General features: G+C 49.8%; 1 protein-coding gene across 1 annotated transcript; it reads right to left on the reverse strand.

Annotated features, from left to right (window-relative positions):
- Positions 1-12,330: 12,330 nt before the first annotated feature.
- DHH (desert hedgehog signaling molecule) lies at positions 12,331-17,954 on the reverse strand. The gene is made up of 3 exons (XM_026501967.4): positions 17,399-17,954; positions 14,457-14,718; positions 12,331-14,176 (listed from the first exon to the last, which is right to left on the reverse strand). Exons 1-3 carry the CDS (start codon positions 17,699-17,701, stop codon positions 13,551-13,553), a joined length of 1,191 nt encoding a protein of 396 aa, XP_026357752.1. The 5' UTR covers positions 17,702-17,954; the 3' UTR covers positions 12,331-13,550.
- Between the last annotated feature and the right edge of the window lie 330 nt (positions 17,955-18,284).

Raw genomic sequence — 18,284 nt, forward strand, 5'->3', positions numbered from 1 at the left:
GAGAACCAGGAGCTGCGACTGCGCAGACTAGAGCCGGTTCATTCATAAAGAAACAGAAAGGAGCCCGGGGTCCTAGAGGTGTTTGCGCATTTTCAACCTAGCAGAAGTGGCTGAGAAGAATCGTGAATGGAAAAATACCCGTTGTGGCTGGGCTGGAATTCCGTCTCAGAAGATTCTAGGCTTCCCTTTTGCGAGGTCTCTGAGATCCTTGGATAGGGGAAAAAAAGGCCCAAATACCAGTACCTCTGTCCCCCCCCCCCCCCGAATTTGGCCCCAGATCTTTTATTGTCAATTTCCACAGTCTACCAGGATCTTCGGAAATGCTATTCTTATTCTTGAAAAAGTTGTTAGAATTTGTGGCCAGGTCGTCTGAAATTTTGTTGTCGTCATGATAATCAATGCATTCATTTATTTAACAAATATTTATTAAGTATATACTATATGTTTCAGGCATTGTTCTAGCTTTGGGGATGGAGCGATTAGCATGACGGACGTCTCTGTGCTCACAAAGCTTAAAACCTAGTATTAGATACTATTAAGTGCAATAAAAGGTGGTATAATAAGAAATGACCACATTAGATTAGTAATACTTCCTCTCAAAGGAATTCCTATTTAAACTGAGGTCTGAAAGACAATAAGAAGTCAGCTAGAACAAAATTCTGACAGAAGAATCCATCAGTGCTATGGGTGCTACGATGAAAATAAATTTGTTAAATTCCAGGAGAAAGGGAGGGAGAGCGAGGGAAAGAGAGAGAGTGTGTGTCAACATAAAGCAGATGAAGTCTAAGAGGATGGCAGGGGCCAGGCCATGTAAAGAAGTTTGGTTACCCAGAAGGTAGTTGATGATCTGAATATCTGAATTGTGTTTCTAAAAGATTTCCCTGGTTAAAAATAATAATAATAAATCTCTCTGTGAAGAATGAGGGGGGCAGGAGCAAGAGGGGAAGGAGGGAGATCAGCTAGGAGATTTACTTGTAGTTCAGGTGAGAGGTGAAGGGGGCTTGACTAGAATGGTAAAGATGAATGAAGTAGGGAATTCTGGATTCATTTTGAGGCTGAGGTCAATCTGACTTGCTAAATGATTGGATATAGGAGGTGAGGGAGGGAAAAAGAAGAAAGAAAACAGCTAGAGGGGCACCTGGGTGGCTCAGTCGTTAAGCGTCTGCCTTCCACTCAGGGTGTGATCCCGGCGGGCGTTCTGGGATCCAGCCGCACATCAGGCTCTTCTGCTGGGAGCCTGCTTCTTCCTCTCCCCCCCCCCCCGCTTGTGTTCCCTCTCTCGCTGGCTGTCTCTCTCTCTGTCAAATGGATAAATAAAATCTTTAAAAAAAAAAAGAAAAAGAAGAAGAAGAAGAAAAGAAAAGAAAACAGCTAGATTTATGGAGTTCTACTTTGCGCCAGGTGCATTTCGTTGTTATCTCATTTAATATTCACAACAGCCCTAAAGCTGGTAATTGGTATTATTTACCCATTCATCAACAAATATTTATCAAACAACCATCATATCCCATGCACCCTTCTAGATGCTGGGAATAGAGCAGCACACAACACAGACAATGTCTTTGCTCCTAAGGAGCAAGTATTCTTTTGGGAGAAGAACAACAATCTTCAGATAAACAAATAATAAGCTATGATAAAAAAAAAAGTAACAACTGCAGTGGGAGGAAAAACAAGGTATTAATGGGCCAGAGAGTAATGGGGTATGGTACTCCTCTTCTTTCATATGATATCTTAGAAAGCCTGAGGAGGTGACATTTGTACCTGAGGCTTGAATGATGGGTAGCTATTATCACCCTTATCTTACAGATGTGGAAACTGAGACTTAGCCATATAGATAGCACACAGAAGGTAGTTCTTCTGGAAGGGCCTGATGAAGTGGGTATGTAGCAGTTAGATTGTACCGGAGGACAGGCTTTGTATAACTGTGGAATTTTCTGCTTTAGAAAGTCCGTGTCTACGAAAGTTGTTTCAAAGAGCCACTTACTCTGACCTCAGAAAGGGACCCAAATACCTTTTCAACTGGGTAAAGGAAGTTCTTTGCAGACCAGCAATTTTATGTTGAATTATTTGGCCTGAGTGAGTTGGTGGAGATTCCAGATTGGGTCTTAAGCACTGCAGGGTAGATCAAAGAACTAGATTCAATGAAATTCAATAAAAATTTACTCGTCTCCTATTTTGTACCAGATACTCACACCATGTGTTGCACAGTATGGATATAAAGATAAGTGAGATGTCTTTTGTACTGTTTGTCTTTCCAGATTAACTCTCTATTCTTTTCCACCCAGATTTGTTTCCAGGAGGCAGACCTTGCACCCTGGATCTCAGCAGAGTTCAGCCTAAGGGAAGCCCTCCCAGAAGGTCAGATGGAGTGGGGAAAGTATCTGTGATGCCCAGCTGAAGGTCCTAGCACCCTTCAAGTCACTCCTCCAACATCCCCCCCACACACACACACACAAGTGTCTTGTTCTGTTTCTAGTTGCTCCCTCCCCTTCAGGCCTACATTGGTAATAGCTTCTCTGATACTCATCCTAGGGTACTTCTGTACCCCTGTGGTTTCCCTACACCCTGTTCACACCTTTGTAAATAGTCTCTTTATTAAATCATTCTCCAATTCTCTGGTTTTCAGTCAGGAGGAAAACAAAAGGGCTAAGACAAAGGGCTTCCTCCTCTTGTGGCTTTTTCTTTTTATACAGGAAGAGAAGATCTCACAGCAGATTTTCACCTACATCTCTTCAAACCAAACTATTATAGGCCATCTCTAGCTGCAAGGGAGCCTGGAAAGTTTAACACTTTCTTTTCTACCCTCTATAGTAAAGGAAAGCAAAAGAGAAGGTGATTAGGAATAAATGTTCAGCGAGCCAATCTGCAAGACCTGCACTCCTCAGAACGAAGGTATGTGTTTATTAAATATCAATGACCTTAAAGCGTAATGCATAAATGGTTACTTTGTAAAGACCACAGATATACAAGGATCACCAATATAGGACCAACTAAAGAAAGTAAACTATCCTAATGGCAGGTAAATGGTCTTGGAATAAAATTTCTAGTGACAGTGTCATATATTTTGCTATGGCTCAAACAACTGAGACAAAATAAAGGTTAAATGCTCTCAGAAAACTGTGTTAAGTATCTCTTTGAAAAGTAAAAACATTTTTATTATGTTTGTATCAAAAGTATGGGTTCCAGGGCACCTAGGTGGCTCAGTTGGTTAAGCGACCAACTCTTCGTTTCACCTCAGGTCGTGATCTTGGGATCCTGGGATCGAGCCCTGTGTTGGGCTCTGCGCTCAGTGGGGAGTGTGCTGGAGAGTCTCTCTCCCTTTCTGTCTCTCTCTACCCCTCTCCCTTCTCGTGCTCTTACTCTCTAAAATACAAAAATAAATTATATTTTAAAAAGTATGGGTTCCAGGGACACCTGGCTGCCTCAGTCTGTAGAGCATGCAACTTTGGATCTCAGGATCCTGAGTTTGAGCCCCACGTTAGGCATAGAGATTACTTAAAAACAACAACAATGACGACAAAAACTTGGTGGTTTAAAAAACAATGTATTATTTCTCCCGATTCTGTGGGTTGAACTGGCAACTCTTGTTGTTTCTCTTGGACTCACTCATGTGGTTACCAGAGGCCACAGACCCTGTTGGGTGGCCCTTTCCTTCAACTACAGCTACTTACAGCTCTCTCTGGATTCTTGTAACCCTTCCTTCCCTGGCCCCTTCGGACCTAGGGGTTACTACTTCTAGTGTTCCTCACTGATGCCAGACTCAATGTTTCACCACTCTTGTCGATATTCTTTAACACTACCCACAACTGTATGAACCGTAAGAACAATTCTTTCATTATATTTTCCTCAGTTTCCCCATGTGAGTGTGCAATCTGTTTTCCCCAAGGACTCTGAATGCTATACCTCTGAATGACATAGAGGGAAAATGATCAAGTAAAAGATTAGAGGCAAAATTATATTAAGTCTCACATCACAGTATGAATAGTTAGAAGCATAGAGAGAGAAACCATTCTCAAGAAAAAAAAAAGAAAGAAAAGAAGGAAGAGAAGGGAAGAAGGGAATAAAGGAAGGAAGGGAAGGAAGGAGGGAGGGAAGGAAGGAGGGAGGGAAGGAAGGAAAGAGGGAGGAAAAGAAGGAAGGGAGGGAGGGAGGACAGAAGGAAGGGGCTTGATTCTGTCTGGAAAGATCAGAGATTTCACATGGTACTTGATCATTGAGAGGGGCCTTACCACTTGTGAAGGCCCTAGGGGAAAGAAGCAAAAAGTGAAGGGAAGACTGGAAATACAGTGTCTGGAAATACAGTGTGGACCCTGTACCTGCAGCCCTCTGTGTGTATTGGCTCTCTGGAAATTAAACCTGGAAATTAGACTGAAATCAAATCATGGAGGGCTTTGAATGCCAGCTTTAAAAATTTGATTTGACTGGGTGGCTCAGTCGATTAAGCATCTGACTCTTGATTTCAGCTCCAGTTATGATCTCAGAGTAGTGAGATCGAGCCCCACATGGGGCTCTGTGCTGGGCATGAAGTCTGCTTAAGATTCTCTCTCTCACTCTGCCCCTCCCTCACCCCCGCACATGTGTTCTCTCTCTCAAAAAAAAAAAAAAAAAAAAGAATTTGATTTGGGGTGTCTGTCTGGCTCTGTTGATAGAACATGCAACTCTACGACTCTTGATCTCGGGGTCATGAATTCAAGCCCCACATTGTGGGTAGAGTTTACTAAAAAGAATTTGACCTTTATTCAGTATCCAGAGTTCTCAAAATATACCATTAGTGGTATGGAAGATGATTCAGGTAATACACACTCTTTAAAATTTTTTTTGTTATGTAATTTTTAATGTGTCGTGGGAAAAACAATAGTTATAACACCAAAACTATGACTTCACAAATATTCTTGCACAGAAGCTAAAGCTGGTAGTAAGAAAAGTCAATAGAATTCGAGAAGAATACTAAATATTTATATAGGTGGAGAGACACCATGGACATCGTCATGAAAACAGTACAAGGTTTCGGTAGCACTGCAGTGAGCAATGGGATCTTTGCCAGTAACTTGGTGGGGTGATGGGGAGAGGCAGTACCACAAGGAGAGCTGTGCTTTATGAGGTCACACCAGTGGCCCCGTAGAGGACGTAGGACCAAGAGAGGTTGGGGCCGGAGGCGGAAATTGTATTAGGAGGCCGATACCCGGAAAGGAGATGACGGCCCGGACCAGGTAACAACAAGGATAGTGAAGGCTCATAGAGAGGGCGCTGCAGATAGAAGTTGCGAAGTTGATGACCTGATTAAAGCAGACAAAGTGAAGGAAGATGGCAATTCCATCAATAGGATTAGAAGACATGGGAGGAAGAACATTTTAGGGGGGGTAAGGGGAGAGTACTGAATTAATGCACTGATTTTTGACATGTGGATTTGGGGGCACCTCCCAGCTATTCACCTGTTGATGGGCCATTGAAGGATATGTGTCTCTGGGCACTCCACAGAAAACTAACCAGGATATACATGCAGGCGTCTTCCTTGCATGTTCCCTAGGTCTGGTTCTCCCCTCACTCCCACACCTACTCTTGACTTCTGCTAGTACGGAGATGATAAATACCACTCCATTTCAGGGAAATGAGAAGTACTTAGCTCCCCTCAGGGGACCTTGCTCAATCCAGGGACCATAACTAGCAATATGCAAAATAATTGAATTATTACCTATTAGGGCCGGTGATCACCTGGTATCACAATTTTCTCCAGACTATAGGCTGAGAAGCAGCAGCCTGGAGAAGGAACGCGATTCACAGCAGCAAAACAGAATGGAAAGAACATGGACGTTGCAGTCAGCCAGACCTGGTGTCAAATCCTAGCTTATTCCCTACGTGATCTTAAGCAGTTTACTTCACTACTCTGAGCCTCAGTTTCTCTTCTATGAAATGGTTGGGACAACAATAGCAGATGTCTCCAGTGGTCCCTGTGATGTGCTTAAATCCTCTGGAATTGGGGGCGCCTGGGTAGCACAGCGGTTAAGCGTCTGAATTCTGCTCAGGGCGTGATCCCGGCGTTGTGGGATCGAGCCCCACATCAGGCTCCTCTGCTGTGAGCCTGCTTCTTCCTCTCCCACTCCCCCTGCTTGTGTTCCCTCTCTCGCTGGCTGTCTCTGTCTCTGTCAAATAAATAAATAAAATCTTAAAAAAAAAATCCTCTGGAATCGGATACTTACTTTTGCACAGCTGTGGTGAGGAGTAAATGCAATAATGTATGTGATATACATTTGCTTTTTTCTTTTTAAAGATTTTATTTATTTGTCAGGGAGAGAGAGAGGGAGAGAGAACAAGCAGGGAGTGGCAGGCAGAGGGAGAAGCAGGCTCCCAGCTGAGCAAGGCCCGGATGTGGGACTTGGTCCCAGGACCCTGGGATCACGACCTGAGCTGAAGGCAGATGCTTAATCGACTGAGCCACCCGGGCATCCCTGTGAGATACATTTCTTAATAGAGTACTGAGAAGTACTCTACTAAGAAAGAGCTGGTATTCGCTGAATTAACACCATCATAATAACTATCGTTATTAGTTTGAAAGTGAATTCACAATTTGGCTAGAGAGGTATGCCCAGAGGAAGGCAGATGGTCTGGCTCTCTCCCCGGACACCACTGAGAAAGATGATCCTGGGAAGAACACTCAGTCTAGCCAATTTGGGAACTGGACTTGCTTGGGACACCTCCAAATATTCATATGCTAGGAAAGCCTTGCAATAATTTCTGAGTGCCTGATCTGGGTCCTACTGTGCCAATGTATCCATCGCATTCCCTTTCCACCACCCAGAATGCCTGTGTCCTCTATCTGGGGCCCTCCCTTTTCTACTGAGGTACCAGATTGCTACCTGATGAGTAGAAAATTAGGACTCTCTCAATGGGGTATTTCAGACAGTTGTCTGGAGGCCTGAAGAACCATTCCTGTCCCACCAATGACCACACTGGGCACCTCTCTCACCAAGATCATTCTGGGCACACAGTAATAATTCTTATTGACGGAGTGTCCATTTTACCACATTCCATTTTGAATTAATGGAGTGATATTGGCTGATCAATTATTCTTTCTCTTTCATTTCATTTTTTTAAAGATTTATTTATTTATGTATTTATTTATTTAGAGAGAGAATGAGAGAGAGAGTGGAGGAGGGGAGGGACAGAGGGGGAGAATCTCAAGCAGACTCCATGCTGAGCCAGACTAGGGGCTCGATCTCATGGTTCTGAGATCATGACCTGAGCCAAAATCAAGAGTCAGACGCTCAACCAACGGAGCCACCCAGGCGCCCCCTTCTCTTTCATTTTAGATACATTAATATCACGCAGCTAAAATTGAGAGGAATCTTTTTCTCATCCTCCTTACTCTTCACTCCCTACTTCATCCTATCAACCACTAGGTCCTATCAATCCCACAAATATAAATATTTCCTGCAACCGTTCCTTTCTCTCCATTGTCCATTGCCATCTCTGTATCTCACCAGCATCATCTCTCATCTGCACCACTGCACTACCCTTTTTGCTTTTGCTCTCCTCCCTGGACTCACTAACTGCCTTCTAGTCCATTCTCCACTCAGCAACTAGAGTGATCTTTCTAAAATCCAAATCTGATCAGGTCATTTCACAAAGCTAAAACCTAATTAAATTATTCCATCTATTCAAATGACTGCCAGTTTCTCTAGAAAAATATTAAAAATCCTTAGCATAGTAAAATGCCTATTAGTACTTGCAGGGACCTAATAAATATTTGTTGAAGGGAGGGAGTCAAATCTCTGAGCCTGGGAGGAAATGCCTTGTTCTTTTGTGTGTTAATTTGCCTTGTTCAAATCTCAGGGCACCTCCTTCTTTCCAGCTTCTTGGAAGTACCGCATTGTAGCCTCTGGCATCTCTTACAAAGTGATTTCCTCAAGGTCACACAGCTGGTGCAAAAGCACCAGACAGAATATACAGCCCTATTGTTTGCGACTGTAGCATCACAGTTAAGGGAGAAGCAATCGTGGTTGACACGTGACAACCACCCATATGATGTTTGACCCTCCCGTAACACTCCCACCAAGTCTCTAGGCCGTGGTGTAGAGCTTTTCCAAGATAAAGGAAATCTACCTCCTCACCCCACCGAAGGAGCCCCTTCTTCTTTAGACAATTCTAACGGCTATTGAAAATCGGACAATTCAAAGAATAATCCAGCCTAGCCCGTTTATCAAAGGATAGAGAGAATGAGAGAAAGGGGGTCGTGTCTGAGAGAGACCCACACCCTCCTTCCTGTGATGGTCTGAAGGTGCTTTGGGCCAGCTCCCTCCAAGGGGAAGGTGGGTGACTTAGGCTCCAGCTTAGTTCAGGGACAGACTTGTAACATTTAGTCTCAAAACTTCTAGGAGATACTATAGACTAGCCAGGGACTAGAACAGGGAAGGGATGTGTGTGGAGGAAATGGGATTAATCCCAGCTCAAACATTGGGTGGAATCCCAGCTGCTGCAGCTGCTGAGGGCTTAACCAGCTGTTCCCTGGGCAGCTGCAATGTTCAGCCCAGACCTGGCTCTCAGGGTGGCCACTCGGTCTCAGCTCAGGACCGTCAGCTCCAAAGTAAGCCAAACTCTGCTGAAAGAATGGCTGGAAAGCAAAAGAGAAGAGCAGAAAAGGAGTTCCCAGTTCCAAGGACTTCTGTGTGGACACCGTGCAGTGTGGAGTCAAATAACCATGTTCTTAGGTTCTGTGGTCCCAAGGAGAGACGTTGAGAGATAGTTTGGGTTTAGGTTTCAGAGAGAAGCAAAGCCAGGGCTGGAGATATCACCTTCAAATCTGTCCCTATCCTATCCTGCCCTGCTCCAATATCCCTATGCTGTCCCCCACCAGCTGGTCCATTACACACTGTGGGGATAGGGGCATTGGCTGTTTGTAATCAGAACTAGAAATACTCACATGCACAGAGCAGGACCAACCTACTTAGGGATTAAAGATGACCCTAAAAGCCTATCCAGTTGCCAATATCTTTTTTAAAATGCAAGTTTGATTTCCCCCGTCAACTGTTTCCAATCCTACCCTTGCTTTTCATCTTCAGGATAAAATTGAAAATCTTTCAAGTATATCACACCTCCCTTTCACTAAACTGAACTTACTGATGCTCCCTTACTCTTGAATTGATGTTCAGTTTACTCTTGCTCCCCAGCTCCAGGCCTTTGTATATGCTGGTCCCTCTGCTTGAACAGCTCCTACCCATCTTTCAGGTCTCAGCTTCAATGTCACTCCTCATCTCTTTCACCACACTCAACAACCTTCCGACCACTCTGTCTTGCCAGCTGAACTGTGAGAGCCGTGCCTGACTTACCGTCCTCTCCCCAGGGCACAGCACGGCATTTGGCACAAGGTAGGCACTCAGTAAAACCTGACTGAAGATGTCCCCCCATCTAATGGGAGATGTTCATGTGTATACATCAACCAATTCACACATAGAGACAGTAACAGGGAGAGGAGAGTCTGAATGTGCTAACTGGCCACAAAATCCCCACAGGGAAATACCCTGACCAGCCATAGCCTTCTTCCCGTAGACAGTGGCGTCAGTCTTCCAGCCAGAGAAGAAAGTTTCCTCCAATATAGTAGAGACCGCAGAGGCACAGTCAGGGATAAACACATCAAGCCTCTAGGTCGGAAATGCTCACTTTTCAGAGTTCATTATTTTCACTAAGTGAAGACTCCCATCTTAGCACTGGCTTCTTCTTACTTCAGACATTTCTGGAAGATTGTATTGGTCTGATAGGGCTGTCATGACAAAATATCATCACCTGGGTGGCTTCGACAGCAAACATTGATTTTCTCACTGTTTTGGAGGCTGGAAAAGACCGAGATCAAAGTTCTGGCTAATTTGGTTTCTGGTGAGTACTCTCTTTCTGGCCTGCAGATGGCTGCCTTCTCACGATGTCTTTCCATGGCCTTTCCTTGGTGCATGTAAAGAGAGAGCAACTTTCTGATGTCTCTTCTTATAAAGATACTAATCCTATCAGATCAGGGCCCTACTCTTATGATTACATTTGACCTTAATTACTCCGTTAGAGGCCCCATCTCCAAATATAGCCACACAGGCGTTAGGGTTTGCGTGTATGAATTTGGAGGGAGACACATATATTCAGTCCGTAACAAAGCTTCGTCTCCCCTCTCCTCTACCCTGGAGGATTTCCTTTACCGGCTAGGTAACTTTAGTTAAGGAAGTCAGCGATCCGGGCAGGAGAAAGGAGAGCCAATGGAAATGAGAGAGAAATAACTGTAAAAAAGCTAGGACTTACTAGTGACTCAGTGAAGGGAATGAGAATCCCAAACTTTTTATTTATCCATTTGAGAGAGAGCGAGACGCAGAGGGAGAGGGAGAGAGAGAATCTCCAGCAGACTCCCCGCTGAACTCAGAGCCCAACCCAGGGCCCAATTCCATGCCCCTGAGATCATGACCTGAGCCCCAAAACCAAGAGTCAGATTCGTAACCGTCCGAGCCACCCAGGTTCACCAAGTCAAAAACATCTGAAGGCCCTCTGGGATGGGGCCCTGTCCATCAAGGCAGTCTTATTTCTTATTATTACTGCTCCAGGTCTACCACCTACCAGCGGTGGTAACTTGCGCCAGTGACTCAAACCTGTCTTTGCCTTGGTGTCCTCATCTGTAATACAATCCCACAAGGTTATCGTAAGGAGGAAATGAGAATGCATGTAAAGAGCTAGCACAAGGCCTGACACGTAGTAAGTGCTCAAGAAACATTAGCTGCCTGTAGGTATACTCCCCAATCTCCCACTCTAGGCAGCCTGCACAACTTCATTCCAGATTCCAAGTGCCTGCTCATGTTGTTACTTCTGCCTGGAATGCCCTCTCCGTTCTCCTCCACCTACACGCTTCATCATCCTAGCCGGGCCCTCCTTTCTCCACAAGGCTTTCTCTGTACTGATATGACATTTTCCACCCATTCGGCTCATCCTGATTAAGTCACAATGTTGCTTTGGTAGTTAACCATCTTCTACCTTCCCTCCACGGAGGAAGCTGTTTCTTAATATTTTGTGTGTTTTTCATGCCTAATACAGTGCTATACTGTAGACGTTCAGTAAATCCAGCTTGAAGAGAGGAAGGGGGAAAAAGTCTGGATTCCAGGGAGTTAAAAAGGTCAACTGAACCTTGAGGCAGTGGCTCTCAACTCTGGTTTCCCAGTATGCAGAGAGATCTTGCCAAGATTATCAAAAAATATTCTGTAAATTCTCAAAACAAGATCACGTTTAATTATACCTTAGTTTTAAAGCAAGCCCAAATCTTTCACACAGCACCTTTTGAAGAAGTGTTATGAAATCAAACAATTATAGGGGCAACACAACCCCCCAAATATTTGGGAACCACGGATAAATCCTGCTTCTAGTAGAGTGGTGAGGAGAGAAGCAGACAAACAGCAGGAAGCAGCAAAGACAGTGAGAAATGGGAGCAGAGTGTAGAAGACATTGCCCGAGTGCCTATTTTACATCAGGCACAGACATTGATCTTGTCAACAATCTTCTTGGGGTAGCATCAGTATCTGCAGGTCTGCCTGACTTCCAGGCCATGCTCTGGGAAAGATCCACAGCTTGGATTGTGAGATCAGGAAAGGGGGAAGGAAGTGGCAACAGGAACCTGGTACGGACTGAAGGAAATGGTGCGTGGAAGGACACTAAAGGTAAACTTATTCCGCTTCCAATCGTTGCCTTTATCAAGCACTTCCTGAAGCCCTAAGTGTGCTTTCACGTCCAGACACCGAACTCAAGGGTCACAAGGTGACGGAGTTGAGGTGGCAACTTGGAGGTGCACAGAATCTGGCTACAACTATACCTCCAGCTTCTGGGAGCCACAAAGCTAAACCAGGCACGAGGGATGCAAAAATGCCAGGCTTGGACGGGTTTTCGCAAGGAGAGGTGTGTGGGCTCACCAGCCCTTGACACCTGTGGCTCGGCCCTGGCAGCTCACCAAGCCCCACCCACCCATCTCTCGCCTCCTGAGGGAAGGCTCCTCTGCGCAGGTCCAGTCCACCCATCCCTGCAGTACATAGTTATCTCTTTCCTCTGGTCTGGAAGAGAACCGATCCTGACGGCCACCAGAGGGCAGTGTATAGCAGGGACCCTGCGGACTGAAACTGCACAGCTGCTTCGGGCAAGGGCTGGCTCCTTGGTGGTACCACCAAACCCCTCCATCTACAGACATTCCCCTTCCACTGAAGCCCAACTTCCTCCCAGCTTCCATTCTAACTCAGGAGCATCTGACTGTCTGAGTTCCTGCCTGTCTACTGCATTGGACCCTGAAGGTTGCAGGAATATCCAGGCCAGGGAAGCAGAGCCAGGAGAATGGGGGAGGGAAGAGGGGGTGGTGTGGTGGAGGAAGCCAGTAGAAACAACAACTAGGACAGGCGATCAAGAAGAGGACTCCAGTTGTAATGTCTATATGCTCTTGCTTGGAGAGCCTACCCATCTCCCCTAAACAAACACGCCAGGGCTTGAAGCTGTTCTCTGCCTACAGCCCTTCAGGACAGATAGGTTCCAGCCCTCTATTCCCGTTCTTTCTCTTGACCAAGATTGTGTGGGGACTATCAGTTAACTTCACTAGGGATTCCCAAAGGTCATCAGTTGGTCCAGGGACATCCCAGAATAAAACATCACCCCCATTCAGACTCTGACACCAGGGTAGGATGGGAACTAGGCTGATTCATGGCCTTCAGGGAGGGACCAGGACTGCAGGCTAATGATCAGGGACCAGAATTCTTCAAGTATCAGTAACACAATGGCCTGAGACCTCGCGGGAGCCTCTATAAAGGAGAAAGGACACGCACGGACCCTCCTGCTCCTTCAACAACCCTGGCCCCTCCAACATTCGGTATGCAATCATGCGGGCAGAATGCTGGTCCTCTCTGGGAGGGAGAAGGGACCCGCAGCCTAGAAAAGGGCACGACTCTTCTGGTCGCAGTTGCCTATCGATTGGGACGCCCCCCTGAGGGGAGGAAGCAGGCAGGAAGACCTGCTGGGCAAGGAGGGAGGAGTCGGAAGCAAGGTATTGACTCAGAGTTGGTCCCCTTCTCCCCTCCTCTGGAGGTGAAATCACCCTTTGAATAGAGATATTTTCCAATAAGCTCCTGCAAGCCTTCCCTTTATTAGCCCACCTGTAGGAAAATGTCAGACGTCAGATTGGCTGGCTGTGTCAAACATTGTTAACGCCGTGCCCTGGCCCCTCATCTTGCCAGGCGGGGCAAGCATATCATTATATTACAATTTATAAATAGAAAATAAAATAAAATAATCGGGTGGGGCTGAGGCACTCAGGAAGAAGAGGCGAAATAGTCCTTGTCAAGGAGTATCCACCGTCAACCCCATCTACCTAGGACCAGGGATCTCCTCTCAGGTGGAGGTTGCCCCTAAACCAAGCAGTCCCGTCTTGCCTCCATTTTTCTCCCTAATCCGCCCCTCGCCCCCCACCCCCGAGTCAGCATCCTCTGCTGCCCACATCCCCAGATCTCAGCCCGCACGCCCGGGTTTCAGCAGGCGCCTGGAGGTTTCTCTGTCCGACGCACTCAGCCCAGTAGCTCCTCGGCCAAGCGATAGAGGAACCGAGAGTACCAGTGCATGCCGGTCGGCTGGACCGCCCCGCCCGGAAGCAGCGCCCCCAGCGCGTGGAGCAGGCGCAAAGGAGCGAAGGCGCGGTGCGCCCACTGGTGACTCTCCAGAACCGCGTAACACGAGGCCAGGACGTCGTTGACCAGCAGCGTCCCGTGTGCTGTGAGCGGCGCGAACACGCCCACGGCTTCCTCCCGCGCCACGCGGGCCACGCGCGCTGGCCGAAGCGCGTCCCCGCCGGGCGCCAGCACCGAGTCCCCCGCGCGCAGCCGGCGCGCGAACACCGGCGCAAAGTCGCCTGGCGCGGGCGCCGGCCCTCGAGCGGCGAACACCAGGTGCCAGGGCGTGAGCAACAGCTTGCGCGGGGGCCGCTCGGTCTCCACAGCCACGAAAGAGGCCCGGCGCTGCAAGTCCCGGTCCAGGAAGAGCAGAACGGGCGTGGGCACCACCCGGCCTGCCGCGTCTGCCGCCAACACCCAGTCGCCGCGGTGCAGTTCCCGCAGCCCCTTCCGCTCGCCGCTCCGCAGGCGCACGGTGGCATTTCCCGGAAAGCAGCCGCCTGCCCTGACGGCCAGTGAGTTATCTGCAAGGAACAAGCATAGCGATGATTGAGTCAAGACCAGCAGTTCCAGGATGTTGGTACAGATTCTCAAAGATGTGGGTCAAGCCCAGAGCAGACCTCGCCAGTCCTGGGACGTGTAATTTCCCACGGATCTGGCCCCAACCTGGGCAGAAATGGAAGGATGGTTTATAACACTAACGCCCACTTGGTCTCCCCTAGGGTCGCACCAGAGCTGTGCGGTCTCAGTTTCCCCGGAAGGAGCACCCTTTGGGCGGACCTCACCACCCACCCTCTACTGTACCGGCTTTGACGGACACGTGGACGTGGTTGCGGGACTCGTAGTAGACCCAGTCGAAGCCGGCTTCCACTGCCAGGCGCGCCAGCAGCCCATACTTATTGCGGTCGCGGTCGGACGTGGTGATGTCCAAGGCACGACCTTCGTAGTGAAGCGAGTCCTGAGCATGGTGGCCGTCTTCGTCCCAGCCCTCGGTCACCCGTAGGCGCACTCCGGGCCACATGTTCATCACGGCAATGGCCAACGCGTTCACCCGCTCCTTGCAGCGCTGGCGGGGAATAAAGGGGTCAGTCTCCTCACTACCACTACCACCGCAGGGGTAAAAAGGACCTGGAAGGGAGGGTCGATTCTTCTTTATTTTCCTGGCCCCACACCACTCCCTCCCAGCTTTTGAGTGTCCTGGGGAAGTGAGAATCCGAAGAGGTGTAGTCGCCAATATGCACTCCCTTTCCAGAGCGTTGTGGGAGAACTGTGGGGTCACCTCAGAGATTGAGAGGGGTTGCCTATACCGAACTCTTTCCCCACTTTCCACGTCCGCCCCTCACTCGTTATGGGACCTGGGCTCAACCTGGGAGAGGGCGGGAGTGGAGAGGGCGGTGGAAGCTCTGTCAGGGAGGGGTTGAGCAGCCTGGCTCCCCAAGAGGAGCCCCTGTTTGAGCCTGACCCCCGCCCCAAGCCCCGGCTGCCCTCCCTCCGCCTGATTCATCTTTTGTTTCGTTGCCTTCCCTGGCACCGGGCATCGCTTCCTTCCTTCCTTCCTTCCTCCTCCTCCTCCTTTCGGCCCCTAGCATTAACCCCTTCGTGGTGCGAGTGCCCCCCACAGAGGTGCCCAAGCGGAGCCGTGCGGTATCAAGGCTGCTGGAAAAAGGGTTTGGGTGGCGGGGGCTGCGCGAAGTACAATGGCCATTCTCCGGGATGACTTAACCGAGCGAGAATCCCGGGCCGAGGCCGGGGACGCGCCGGGAGAAGCGGACTCAGCAGCTCCATCCACAAAGGCGCTTTTCAGCCGCCCCGGCTCCCGGAGAGGAAAGGGCAGAAAGCCGCGCCCCCCATCCCTGCTCCCGCCCGCCGGGCCCCCTCCCCCCGCGCGACCAGCCCTCCCAATTCCAGCTCAGGCTCTGCCAGCCCTGAGCCTCCGTCTCTCCATCTCTGTTCCAGATGCAGCCCAGATAGGCGTGGGAGTTAGCACCTGAGATTAACCGGAGCTGCCCTTGCGCGGAACTGGGGGGCCCCCTGCAGGGTGGGAGTGGAGAGGAGGAAAAGCAGCGGTGGCTGGAAGCCTGCACCCGGGGGAGTGAGACCACGGTTATCTGGGCGGCTCTAGTCTGGGAGCCGGAGACCTTGGCGCGCACCATAGCACGGACACGGCGGGAGGAGGCGCGGAGAGGACAGTTTCCTTTTCTTCTCTCCGCTCCGACCTCTCACCTCAGACTTGGTTTTCTCCTAAGTGTCAGAGGGGGCATTTTCCTCCTTCCCTTCTTCCCGAATTTTCTACACCTCCGCAAGGTTAGAGAGCAGAGGAGGGGAAGACAGGAAAAGTGGTAACTCCTTCCAACTTTTTGTCGTTTTGTCCCCTAAGGAGGCCCTGAGGCCTTGACCTGCGGGGGCAGCAGCCCAGTGCAGAGCCAACTCAATGGAGGCCTTTTGCAGCCAGGGTGTGGGAGATAAGCAGGACCGAGGGGTTCCCAGGCCTTGTCAGAGCCCCTCCTGGGCCTGTCCCTTGTCCTGGCCCCTCTGCTGCAGGTGGCAGCCAGGGGAAAGGGCCACAATATTCCATGAGCAAGGAGGGAAGGAGTGTCCCCCTTCCCAATCTCTGAGTAGTAGTAGAAGGAATTCTTTCTCCCCTGCACAGGTTTTCCTAACAAAGTAACCTGGAAAACTATGGCAATTAATCGGAGGAAATCCGTACCCCTCCCTCTCCCTCCACCTCCCCACTCCATACACAATTAGGTGGTGTAATGGAAAGTGTATAGACTTAGAATCAGGAGTCCTGAATTCTAGTCCCAGCCATGCCACTAATTAGTTTTAAGATTTTGATTAAATCGCTTTTCCTCTTGGGGCCCAGCTCTCAGCTGCAAAATTGAAGCAAGGAGGTGGAAGAATGTGATTTCAAAGTTTCCTTCCAGGTCTGACATTTGAGATCACTGGCCAGAGGTGGTCCTTCTCTCCCAAGGCATTGCTGACCTCATCCTAGGTCAGCTAGGTTCCATATTGCAGCAGATGCTTGATACAAGCTAATTGAATTTAATTCTTTAATTCCAAGGAAAACCCCTGAGCTAAGCTGAGCTTGAGGGATGTGGGAACACTTTTTCAGGTGGGCCCATCTGTTCTTCCCATTGAGAACTACTTTTCACCCAAGACAGTCATTTAGACGCTAGAATAGTCTTGCCTTGGTTCTAGGATGCCACCCCCATGCTGAAGACAATTCCTGCCCAGCCCCTTCTCAGGTAGATGGCCTGGTGACCTAACCCTTGGCCACCCCTTTCCCAGCCTCCTTCAATCTCTTTAGCCCACAGATCTTTCCCACAATCAGGTCAGGAGCCAAGCTAAGGGTAGAGCTTTCTGTCTGCTGCCTAGCCCGCTCCTGGCCCCCAGCTCACCCCAGCCCTTCCTGCCTGGCTCGGTAGCTGACCCCCGGTCCACGCCTCAGCCATTTCCCGTCTCGCCTGCCGCCATCCTCTTTTCCCCGCCCTCGCTGTCTCTCCCAGCTTCACTCTCACTAGTCCCTCCTCCCCTCCCCATTCCAGCTTCTCCCTGTTAGGATCCCTCCTGACCACTTAGCCCAGTGAGCACAGGTTTGGGTTTTTTTTTGGGTGGGGGGGAGGTGGAAGGGTAGGGAGAGGAGATCTTTGAGATTAAGGTCTCTATCGATGAAGCCCAGTTTACCCTCCCGGGCTGCCACAGGAGTTGGCAATGCCCTGGCGCAGGTGGGGAGAGGTCCTCCTTACCTCGGTCATCAGGCGGTCTGCACCACTGTTCTCCTCATCCTTAAAGATGATGTCCGGGTTGTAGTTGGGCACCAGGTCCCGGAAGCGCTCAGAGCCCCTTGCCACTCTCCCCTCGGCAGGCCCACTGGCGCCCAGGGTCCGCTCGGGCACGCTGGGCACAAATTGCTTGTAGAGCAACGGCACGAGCTGCTTGCGCACGTAGCGGCGCCGGCCAACCGGCCCCCGGCCCGGCCCGCAGCTCTGGGCGGGCAGCGCCAGAAGTGCCAAGCAGCACAGGGGCACGAGCCTGGCCGGCAACGCCATGGATGCAGAGGACTCGGGCCAAAGGGAACGTTCTTGTCCTCACCAGCTCGCCCGTCAGTTGGGCATTTCCCCAGGCGCCAGAGAGCGCAGCAGGCAGAGCTGCCCCCAGAGTGCCCTAGAGCTCTTGTGGCTCTGCGCACCTGGCTGCCGCTAGCTCTGCCTACATGCCCCCAGGGGGTCTGGAACCTGCTACTGCCGGGCCATCATAGCAGGGAAGGGGGGTCGTGGGTGAGTGCCAGCCCAGCCTGGCTCTGCTGCCCGGCTCCGGCGCTGCCAGAACACCCCGGCTCCGCCTTAAGTGGCCCCTAGCCCCGCCCCCCGCCCTTCTCCCAGGACCGTCCCGCCCCCTCCCACCGGGGCGGGGGCTCTAGCCGGTCACCGCTGGTCCATTTCGCGACTGAAGCGTGTCCCATCCTGGAAACCAGGCAGGCACCTGTCTAAGAAATCCTAGTCGCTTTTCAGTCCTTAGCTGCCTGGATAAGCATCCTTCTACTTCCAAGCCTAGGCTTGGCACCAAACCACCCTCCTATGATACTTGAATTGGATCTTTACTCTCCCAAATCCTATCCTGGCAGGCCAGTGT

Source organism: Ursus arctos, unplaced genomic scaffold (assembly GCF_023065955.2).
Source record: "Ursus arctos isolate Adak ecotype North America unplaced genomic scaffold, UrsArc2.0 scaffold_26, whole genome shotgun sequence".
Lineage (NCBI taxonomy): Eukaryota > Metazoa > Chordata > Mammalia > Carnivora > Ursidae > Ursus > Ursus arctos.